Raw genomic sequence first — 12,195 nt, 5'->3', positions numbered from 1 at the left:
CTGTTTTGTTTTTTACACTGATCAGTTTAGTTGCATTAGTTACCCAACAAAAATGTGAGCAGAGTTTTGGATCACTGTGATATTCTGTGGTTCTGAATATCTTAAGAATTGATATAGAAAGTTTCCATTCTTAACTTTCTGCAGTCCAGATAGTTTTTCAAAGACACCTACTATATTTTCTCCCTGTTCATTTTATTATAAGCCAAATAATTTCAGTAACAATTGAATTTACAATAGAAATACAAATAAAAAAAATTAAAATGGCACTTAGAACACAATAGCTTTTCTTATTCATAAAACATGGCATGCAAAATAGTTTGAACCCAAAATAAATTCAAACATCTTGAGTATGAAGGTATCAAAAATAGAAAAAAGTGCTCTACAATGTGCTTTTTAAAAAGTAATGTAATGTTTAAATAAATTCCCAAGTTAATAGCCTCCAAGCTGGGTTACAGACGGCTAGCATTTTAACCCTCATCAATACAAGGCATGGTTTTGTGTACTTGTTGGTGGGGGGTATTTTTGTTTGTTTTAAATTAGAGATTAGAGATTAAGGAGTAAGAAAGAATTGGAAGACTATTGCCCGATAGCTGGAAAATAGCAACTGCTATGCTGGAACAGATTTGTGGTTCATCCAGTCCACTAGCCTGTCTCTTAAATTAGCTAGTACCAGATAACTCAGAGGGAAGGTTCAAGAAACCCCATAATGGACAATTACATAGTAATTTGACTATAAGAAGTTTCTTCCTAAACCCCATCAGTTAACTGCTGGCTTATTAAAGGTAACAAAAGACCTTTCTTCAGCAATTATTATATCTACTGTAAACCATACCTGTAATAAAAGTTCTCCTTCTAGTAGATGTATGCCTTCTCCAGGCTTCGTTATTCTGCAGCTGTCCTGAATGCCATTTATCTCAGGTCTGGTACAGTTGGAAGATTTTAATGCAACTATGGAAACAAAAAAAATAAAAATCAGTTTTTCTTTGAAGGTCTTACTAGTAAGCCATGAAAGTGCTAAACTGTAGTTCAAAGAAAACAAACAAACAAAAAACACAATGAAAGGTTCTTACATTTTAATATTCTTGGTGTTCGTTTCTATCCTCTCAAAGGCACAAAGTGTAATAATATGAAAAGCTACATAGATTTGGGGTTTTTTGTAAATGGTATTTATGGAGCAGAAACACTGTGCTGCATGTCAATGGGACTTTTTTAAATAACTCAAAATCTAGTTATCACAATGGCAGCTTCCCATTGTCGTGTTATTTATTCATTATTATATTTAAGAGATTTATTTTTCACTTCCTATACAATATGTATCTTTGCAATATGTGGCCGTTTTCATTTAACATACTATTATAGGAGAAATCAAACATTTTGCTATGCGTAAGGTAAGAAGGCACTTTCATTTTAAATTGGTATAATCATTGATTTTAATTCCCGCCCAAAGTCACCTATCTGGCTTAAAGTTTCCATCGTTATTCTTTCAAAGTATAAATGAATTTAAGAAAATTCATTTAGCTAGTTAGGAACTGTTTTTGCTGTAAAATCAACAACACTTTCCTAAGCGGAGTCCAGGAGATTTCAGCAATACTACTACATTTATGTTAAACGCAAAGAACATTATTACATGGTTTCATCAATGTAAAGCAACAAACACTTTTGTAAAATGAGAAGCCCTTGTTCCACAAAATTCATTTTTAATCATTTGACCTACTAGGCGAACACTTGACCGCAAGTTAATGGATGAATCCTGCAGTTATCACTCATGTCATAAGTCCAACTGATTTCAGTGGAACTACTGCTGCAAAAATATTAGTGTTCACTATTCTCATCCACTTCAGTATCATACCCTGAAGGCAATCTCATGTTGGCTGTGTCAAATTTCCATCATGTCACCCCTCTTGTCCAACATGCATATGGGGGTCGTTAGTGTGGGAGAGGGAAAAAAAATCAATTATTGAGGATGCACTGATTACATTTTCACTTAAGCATGTGTTTATAGGTAAGCACATGCTTAAGTGTTTTGCTGAACTAGGACCTCAGTCCTGGGGGACATCATGGCATAAATGAGAGCCAGCTGCCTGAGTCTCTATTCGGATAAGACAGAAGAGAGATTGGTAGGCTGGGAATAACAGATGGATGATCATGTGGAAATTATATCTGCTGGTATTATTGAGGTTATACATCTGCAATTTATTCCCTGAGTTCATAATAGTAGGTGTCATTCACCCTGCGGAGAGAGTGGAATTCCATGTTTAATTAAGATCTGTGGGCCAGGGTATACATTTCTAGCTTTCGCATTCATGAAGCTAACCTTCCAAATGCACTGTTGACTTCCCAAGTCTGCAGGAAGAGGGTTCAAGAGAAATGATACAAGGACTGGAAAAACTGCTTTATAGTGATAGACTCAAGGAGCTCACTATACTAATCTTATCAAAAGAATATCAAGGGGTGACTTGATCAGTCTATAAATACCTGATCAGTATTTATAGACGTGATCAGTCTATAAATATAAATAGTAATGAGGAGAATAGCATACTGAGGTATAATAAGATCTAGATTCATTGATTCCAAGGCCAAAGGAATCACTGTGAACATCAATTCTGACTAGCTGGAAGTTACAGCTAGACAAATTCAGACTTGAAATAAGGTGCAAATTTGTAACTGATAGTAACCAACTACTGCAGCAATCTATGAAGGGTAATGGTGGATTCTCCATCATTGGAAATTTTTAAATCAAGACTGGATGTTTTGCTATAAGACATAGTCTAGTTCAAACAGGAATTAATTCAGGGAAGGCCTATGGCCTGTATTACACAGGAGATCAGAGTAGGTGACCACAATCATCCCTTCTGGCCCTATAACCTCCAAATCATTAAATGACAGACTGTAGTTTGTGTTTCATCTTATTGTGATTTGACCATCCAACTCCAATCTTCCAGCAAAAAGAAATAAACCTGATAATTCTTACGTGGATTTAAAAGAAAAAACAGAAAAAAAATAAATTATGCACTAATGTTTATATATTAAAAAATGGAACAAACAAGGGGACAATTAATGTGCTTCTCTGTAATTTATTTTTAATGAAAATCTTCAACAACTTTACGAATAGCACAAAATAAATAATCCAAGTTTTCTTTTTAACAATTGGGCTTCAGGCTAAGCACTTTTCTACTTTCATATAAAGCTAAAAATTGTAAACATAAGCTATGCAAGTGGATAAATACAATTTATAATATTTGCATGCAGGATTCTTTTTATATAAGAAAATATAGAAATATAGAAAATATGTCCTATTTATAATCTCAAACTTCACTGGTTGTCACTTAATCCTGGATTTATCATCCAGTAATAATCACCCTACCATTGCCAGGAATTTTCCAATGCAGTAAACACTAAACCCTAGATGTAGCAGAATGAGGTAGTGCCCTTTTATGGCTTTTCTAAAACACAACAGCTTTATGGTTTTGTGTGCATTTGTCTTAAGTGTGAAACATGATCTGTTCACACTCATATCAGCAAATGTAAAAGATATTAACTTGATTCCGTTTTGTACTACGTCTACAGAAGACAGCAAGTTAAATACAGACACTTTATCGGAGAAGCAATTAAAATGCCAACGTTTAGCAACCATAACCTCATATCTTTAATTCTAAGTATATGCGGGAAATTGAGTTTAAGTTAGATAAAACTGTGTTGTAGGTAGATGCTGACTTAAATGGCAAATTAGTTTTAAAATCAGATGTTTGCATAGCTAGAAGTACTGATGGAAAAATGAACTGACAAGTATTTAAATATACATGGAGACTAGGTAGCTCTTTATTTTCATAATGGAATTTCCACTTTGAGAAGCCTTGCTTCCTGGTATATTCTTGTACCGCTTGAGATACAAGAATCTTACAAAATCAAAAGTCAGACACCACGGAGAAAAACATTGCATAAGCTGTAGCCTCAGCTATCAGAACTGTAACCCACTGGTTATGATGCAGAATAGAGAGGCATGTATGGGGGCTATCACAATTAAAGAGCAGTTGCACTTTTGACTCCTCTCTGATTTCTGAGTACCTGTCCTCAAGTTTTAGGCCCTGTGAGCTGACTTATCTCAGCGTGGAACCCACGAGTCTCCCATTTATAGACTGGGTCCCCAGACTACAGAGCTCTGTGTTCCAATCCTGATAACTCACCAGGCCCAAATGGATTCAATACCTGCAAGTCTTCCCTTTGGGAGGTGTGGCCAACGGTTAATACAGTGACCTGAAAGCTTTCATAAAGCAAGTTATTATTTAATCTTAACAGTAGGAACACAGCAAAGCACAAGAGAAAAAGTATTTAAAAAACAATAAAAGCCCTATTTTCCCAGTGGCTTCCCATCCCTTGCAGACCCTAGGGCATCCCTCTTTCCTTCAGCTCCCTGGCTCCTAGAGCAACCCCCAACAACCATTCTCTTCCTCCCTTGACAACGTCTTGTGTCCCCACCAGAAGCCCTTTATCTTGCTTCTCAGGCTTTTGATGCTCCTATGATTACAAACGGTGATTCTCCCCCTTAACAAATTGGCCCAGTGAGCTCAACAAGAGGTTAGAAGTCAGATATCAAATCAAATGAGTATATTATTGTCCTTCAAGTGCATAAATAAATGGGTGGCACTCTGAAGATATTGCCCTTGTTCATGCTGACATGCAGCCAATCCCTGCTTGAATAAACTCCTTGTAGTCCTACCATAAACCCCTTACCACTGTCAGACAAGCAGAGCCCTATTCCTAAGTGATTACAAAGCAACTCTACATCTGTCACAGAAGGTTTGAAAACTAGCAAGATTTAAAGGCAGTCCAAGCTTCTGTGATGGTGAAGACCTCCCCCATTCTGTGTGTGGAGTCAGATCCCTCACACCAATTTGGACGAGAGTCTAGCAATGCTGAGATGTGTCTCCTTCTGATCAGACCTCTGATTTTGCTTTCACCTTTTGCTTTGAAAATGTTGCAGCTAGATTAGTCAAAGTCTATGCAATGGGAAAAAAGACAATCGAGGAACATGTTACAAGCACATTCAAGGCAACATTTGAAGCTGCTAGGTTTCTTCAGTCCTTCAGATAACTTCCTCAAAGGCTTACACACACACACACACACACACTTTTTCTTTAAACAATGCTTGTGCCACAAATCACCAGAATGAAGGCTTTACAATACACCTAGAATATTAACTTACATCACAGAGGGCGTGAGAAAATTTATTAATATTTGCAAAGCATTTTGAAGGCCTTGGATGGAAAATACTATGGATACACACAGTACTATTACACTGTAATGTTCACTGAATACGTGCTGTATCGTGTTGTACTACGGCAAAATTCAACGATGGACATACCACCTTAAACATTTTCTGCCCTGTACTTTTAATCGGAAGTAACAATATGAAGACATACTCCTCCTTGGAAGAATGACCACAAGGCTTTTTTGTTAGTAAAACAGGATATTGCTTATTTTGCCCACACTTATGGGGAGAAGATCCATGAAACCAGAGAAGCAGCTTGGTTTGATGGACTGGATGAAAATGAATCTTAAGTTATAAGCCCAGCACCTCAGCCCCTGACTCTCATGCATCTGATATGTTTCTGGATCTGTCTCAATTTCCCCTTCTGAAAAAAAAAATTGAGAATAAATACCTCTTGGACAGATCTCATCACCTTTGCAGTAGCTCAGACAAGCCATTTTTTGTTTCAGGCTAGTCCTAAATTTGAGGCTAAATACTCAATTTGAAGATAGATATGTTCTTGCAAGACACCAGAAATAACCTCTAGGAATAAGAGAATTGTATGTGTTGAGTGGCTGAAGAAAACAGAGGCCTTCAGTCTACTGAAGTCAGGATTAAACAGACCTCTGATCTCAAACTCTTCCAAAGCCAGAAAAGCTTTGTGAATGCAGATTGATCCTGCAACCACTGGCTGAAAAGCTGAATGACAATCATATGAAACCCCTTCTGTGAGTTGAGCTTTTTCTTCTTACAGATGAAGATGCAACTAGGAGGGAGTGTTTGCAGAGGCAGGCTGACTACTTGCATTGAGGTGGGAAGAAGAGTCTTAAGTTGCTAACTCCTAATTGAGCATTTTAAAAAGTCATTTAGAAGTTTCCGCTTAAGTCAGGGTCTATGCAGTTTTACTATTAGATAAATAATCTATTCAAGCCTAAAAATGTATTAGGAAAGTATTACATCAATCACAAGTAGATCTTTAGTGCATCACTCATGCAGCCCTGGAATTCAATATTAAAGAACTTCCCAGAACTGCTTATTATCAAATGTTGGCACAACTCCCACAATTTGGTCAAAAAGGTCAAAGTTATAGTTAGAGCCAGTTTAGTCTGTTTCATAACCCTTTCAATAGCGTCACCAGTTCAACTAACGATTATTTTTTAAAATGCTCTGAAGAGGGGGAGGTTCATAGTTGCTTGAGTAACTACCACCAAACTCCCAAAATAAAGTTAATCAATCAAAACCAGACTTATTTCAAAAGACCTAAAGGAAGACACTATTTGGAACACAGAGTTAATATTAAACAACTGCCTAAATCATTAACATACTTTAAACAGTTTATGCCAACTGAAGATTTTTTTAATTTAAACTGATCTTTTCAAGGTGTTCCAGTAAAGAATTACTAAAAATTGATTTAACATTAAGTACAAGGCTGACTTGATTTAAATCAAAGTGATTTAAATCATTATTAAATCAGCAAGCGGAAAATATTGATTTAAATCCATGATTTGAATCTTGTTTTACATTTGTACTTTTTAGTTATTTTTCCTAAAGAAAGGTTGATCATCATTGGTTGGTACCCGTTAAAAACACATTGATCTGCAACTACATATACACTAAATGTGGTACATTTTGCTAACCAGAAAGATATACTGTATCAATACACATTTACTTAAGCAAAAATATATATTCAGATTAATTTTTTACTTTTTGTATTAGTCTAGAAAATTAGTCTTAAATTTTCTTTTGTAATTTGTGACAAACTATTTGTACGGAAATTACAATCCAATTAAAAATCCACAATGAACATTTTAAAATTGTTTTCATTAGTTAATACAGAAGAGGTAGGTATTTATTGTTATTAATATTAAATGTGCAGATGATAGAAAAAAGTTTATCTATGGTTACTTTATACAGTGTTCAGTTCTTTGTTTTCTAGCTCTCTTTAACCAGGTCAAACTAGTATATGCAATTTTCCCTTCCCTCAGGCATGAGCTTCTCCAGACTTGTTACTTGCCTAGGGATTTGCATTAATTACTCCCCCATCCACCCAAAAATGTGCTTTTAGTTTCTGCAGGAAACCACTGTAACTTCCCCATGGAGCCAGAATACAATATCAAGGGTGGGCAAACGACAGCCCACATCTGGCCCGTCAGACCATTTAATCTGGCCCTTAGCTCCCGCCGGGGAGAGGGGGCGGGGGCTTGCCCCGCTCCACGCAGCGCCCAAGAAGCAGCCAGCATGACCCCACTCTGGCTCCTATGTAGCACGTGGAGGCATGGCCACCCCGCAGCTCCTATTGGCCGTGGTTCCCGGCCAATGGGAGCTGCAGGGCTGGCACCTGCGGATGGGTCAGCGCGCAGAGCCGCCTGGCCACGCCTCAGAGCCGGAGGGGGGACATGCTTCCAGGAGCTGCTTGCGGTAAGCGCTGCCCAGAGCCTGCACCCCTGCACCCCTGCCACAGCCCTGATTCCCCCTTGATCCCAGCCCGAGCCCCCGTTGTACGCCAAGCCGCTCATCCCCAGCCCCACCCCAGAGCCTGCAAGCAGCCCCACCCCGCACCTCAACCCGGAGCCCCCTCCCGTACCCTGAAAATTCCTCTTTTCTGGCCCCACCCCAGCGCCCACACCCCCAGCCAGAGTCCTCACACCTCCCCTCCCCCGCACTCCTACCCCCAATTTTGTGAGCATTCATGACCCGCCATACGATTTCCATACCCTGATGTGGCCCTCAAGCCAAAAAGTTTGGCCACTCCTGTTCTACATGCATCTTTTCCTTTTTTGCATTTTGTACCTTTTGAATGATTAACTTTGTAAGCTTAATGTTATACCAAACTATAACTAAGTAGGCTTTTACATGCAACATCCTAGCATGCATGAGCTTTTATTTTTTTAAAACTAACAGAAAAAAGAAGCGGCATGAATAAATTGATCAGTACTTTCTAAAGATGACCAAGGAAAGAAACTGGCAACTAAAAGGCAACAAATATGATTGCCATCCTTCTCCATAAGCTGCGTGTGTGTTCCTGCACTAGTTGCTACTAAAGAAAGGCAAAGCTACACACGCAGTGTGGTATGTTTAGGTAGCAATCAACTGTAGTTTACAAATCTCAACTACATGCATTCCTTGTTAAGTTTGGGAGAAGTAGGAAAGAAAGTTTTCCCATGACTATCATTTGAACTTGTATGTGAATGCTTCATCCAAGTATCTGACCTTCAGGTTACTAGCAGAAATGTTACCAAAAGTTGTACTTCTGTCTACCTTGAAGAACTGTAAAAATTGAAGATAAAAGGAAGATTTTCCCACCTTACGTTCACTTGGCCTTCTATTGCAACAAATGACATTTTGTTCACAGAAACGATGAGTGGCTAGATTTATAATTTTTCTTCTAATTTCTGTAGCTATATCATCCATTTTGTCAATATGACCGCTGCCAATATGCACTCTGTTCTTTGTTTCAGCAATACCAATGCCCTTCGCTGGGTGACAATCCTAATTTTAGTATAGATTGGAAAAATCAGAATATGAAACCTAAACAGGTGATTACCCTGATTTCTATGCCTCCACTTCTTCCAGTCCATTACCACTAGAGATGCCCACACCTTCTAGTGCACACCACCCATTTTGTTTTCTTCTTTTATTTATTTGTAATTTTGTATTAATTTTTACAAACCATTTTGTTAGGCATTTGAGGAAGTTAAGGAAGCTGGGCTAATAAGATGTGGGGATATTATGCTTTATACTGAAGCACAGAAAAATATAGTAAATTGTGAACAGTCCATTATATTTTTACAGTTTAATTATATATTGTATTTATTATTGTGAAAACACCTAAAATAATGGATAGATTCTTTTAAATGCAAATCAAAAGAATAACTGATAAATAATTACTCTGATATGGTGAAGGGAGCTGAGGGAATACAATTTTATAGAACTTTGGAAGAGGCATGAATAAATGGATCAGTACTTTCTAAAGATGACCAAGGAAAGAAATGGGAGAGGGAGTTAACTGTATCCCCTCTTCATGCAAACAACAGGGCCAAACCCATTGGCACCTGAATCCACAGCAGCTATATTATTTGCAGGGTGGATAAAAATCAGATTTTGTTTATTTAAATTGGATGTTTTTGATTTAAATCGGATTTTTTTGATAAAATGCTTTTTGAGGAAAAAAACTTATCTAAAGATAGTTTTAATTAAGATCCATGATGAGAGATCTTTGAGCTACAATGTAATAGGGATTATAAATTCTAATTCTATAGTATGAGACAATATATTCATGTAATTTTTAAGAAAAGTTTTGTAAATGAGTTCCAATAGTTCATGGATTAAGGACCCAATCTTATGGGGCTTCAGGGGCTTTTGTATAGATTATTTAGGATAATCTTTCTATCTACTCTATGGGACTCAGTGCTCAGCCTAGATGATACCATCAGAGATGCTTAGTTTTGCAGTTCTCAAACTATGGATTTGTGTCTCCAGAGATAATATGCTTGTTAACAGCAAAAATGTTTTTAAATAAAATAAATAAATAAATATGTAGAGGTGAGAAATTACAGACCTCAACCCTATTGTCTCTGCAAATCTGTGTACAGAGTCAATCTCTTGCCTCTCTCTAAAAGTGCAAAGTTTCAAAAAGTTCAATGAACAGAAGATTGTTGGGGGCGGAATAGAACTGGACAAGGAGAAGAAGTGTGGTGATAAATGCGAGAAGGGAGGGACAGGAAGTAGAAACAAAAGTGAAACTGTTTGGGCAGCATATTCCAGAAGTCTTGAGGTCTTTCCTTCATTGATTTGATATCTACCATACCATTATCTCACTAGAAGGGAAAACCTATAATAGCAGCAGGTCGTAAGAGAGACCCAGTTTGGGAATAAGACCCATTCAAGAAATACTTGTTTGCTGATGATGTTTTAAAGAAAGTCAGATCAGTGAACTGGTTTGAAGTCACTTAAGCACTTGGATTCAGAGACTGTTGAAGTGATCATCTCACTTTTAACAGCAGTAGCTTCTTCTGCCGACGTAGAAAGAATTTTATCTTCCTTTGGACTAATTCATTCCAAATTGAGAAATGGTTTGGGACCTGAAAAAGCAGGAAGGCTTGGCTTTCTTTTCCAGATTATGAACCAACAGGAAAATGAAGGTGAAGATGACTGAGTTAGCTGCAGAAGCCAATATTTTAAGTTTCTCATGTTGACTTGGCTGACAGTCGATTTAAATTTGTTGGGTTTTTTTAATATTTCATTTAACTATTTTAAACAGTTTTAACAAAAACAAACCTGATTTTAAAAAACTTGAATGTTTAACTAAATTAAAAAATTCATATGCTTGTTTTGTTAAAATATTATATGTTTGCTGTTGAAGAAAAAAAATCCGGAATACATAGCATTGTTGTAGTTAAATAAAACAATTTAAATGTCTGTCTGGTGATGTTCTCCAAATACAGCATGGCTAAAAAATCCTCCAAATATTAATGATTAACCTGTTGAATTGGAGATCGTTCACCTCCCAATGACTTCATAAATATCTGCTTCAATTATCTTTGGTAAATGAAATAACCATTCATTTTCTGATATAGCCGTAAAAGTAATCAGAAAAGTTTTCAAAATAAATCACTTAAAATGTATAGAGTGTACCTTCTAAAAATGAAACCTACATCTATCTGAGTTGTGAAGAATATGTATTAAGGTTAGAACAACCAACAAAAATGCACTTCTATGTAGAAATCCATGACTAAATCGAGTCTTCCTGACTAGTGATTTAAATAATGATATAAATCAAATCCACCCTGATTATTGACTCAACCTTAAAGTGGAGTACAACACACTATTTTCCATTTGTTTGTTTAAAACTTACACTCATTGAATATTGCAATGAAAACTTCTCAGTAGGAGCAGCCATGTTTTAATATTGTCATAATGGTTTCCAATTAAAGGTAAAGGAATCAGTAATGAAAGCAATCAGTGAGCCATCTAGGGCATAACTTTTTGATTCTGTACCTGCTCCTGCCTGGTCTGGGAATGGACTATATAAGGAGGCATCGTTTTAAAAATAAGGATTGGTGGGAGATGGATAGTAGAGATCTTCCTCTTGAAATTGTGTCATTGGCCAGTAAGTGGTCAGTCAAAGCTACACAGGCTGTGATCTGATGGGAGGGAAATAGAATCGGAGCCCAACAGTGTTAGTGGGCTGGAAAAACAAACACTGTGTCCTGCAAGAGTCTTGTGGCATGGCATAGAGGCTCGTGGACTTGCTTTCAGCTAGTCTAAATCAAAGAAAGACCATGACGGTCCGAGTCTCTTATTGGGTGTCATAGCTGGGCAAAGCAGGACATCATTATTTATTTATTTCTGGAATCATCCACAATGTGCTAGACACTTTCAGAAAGTTATCTGGCTTTTTACTGATCCAAATGGAGAAAGCTCTAGAAATGCACTTTGGGGGAAAAAAGGGTGTATCACTGAGCATGCACTTACAGAATTCAAGAAAAATTCTAGTGTACATAGGTATACAGTTCCAACTAATTCCCCTCTCAATCAGCAGCATAGCTTCTCAGCTGCTGCAATTAAACTGAAATCTCTGCTATACATGTGCAGTCCTGCATTTTCATTCACCCATAACATTTTTTCAAAAGCCTCTTCTAAAACTGAGTAAAGCACATACTCCTCAGTGCCCATGCCTTATTATTTTTATTATAATAAAGTATAGCCCGTTATGAGCACATACTCTGAGAAAAACAAAACAAAATTTTCTCTTTGAAAATGGGAAAAATGTATTTTGTCACCCTTCCATAGTAAAAATTGCTAAAGAGAATTTGTTCAAACTTTGCCAAAAAAAAAAAAAAAAAAAAAATCAAACTCAAAGAACAAATAAGGAAAATTTCAGCTCTAAAAGCGAATGATTCAGATATTTTAAAAGTGTATGAACACAGAGGGTTTCAATGGAAACT

The 12,195-nt window shown here is 36.9% G+C and overlaps 1 protein-coding gene across 2 annotated transcripts in view; it reads right to left on the bottom strand.

Annotated features, from left to right (window-relative positions):
- Positions 1-12,195, bottom strand: part of AHR (aryl hydrocarbon receptor) — an 88,963-nt gene that overhangs the window by 32,106 nt on the left and 44,662 nt on the right. For both annotated transcript variants that reach the window (XM_034760564.1, XM_034760565.1), the window contains exon 3: positions 833-948. In XM_034760564.1, the coding sequence (XP_034616455.1) occupies positions 833-948 (116 nt within the window). The remainder of the gene's footprint in view (positions 1-832; positions 949-12,195) is intronic.

The sequence above is a fragment of the Trachemys scripta genome, chromosome 2 (genome assembly GCF_013100865.1).
Source record: "Trachemys scripta elegans isolate TJP31775 chromosome 2, CAS_Tse_1.0, whole genome shotgun sequence".
NCBI classification, from domain to species: domain Eukaryota; kingdom Metazoa; phylum Chordata; order Testudines; family Emydidae; genus Trachemys; species Trachemys scripta.
Note: the sequence above shows the minus strand (reverse complement) of the source record. Positions and strands in the feature narration are given on the sequence as shown.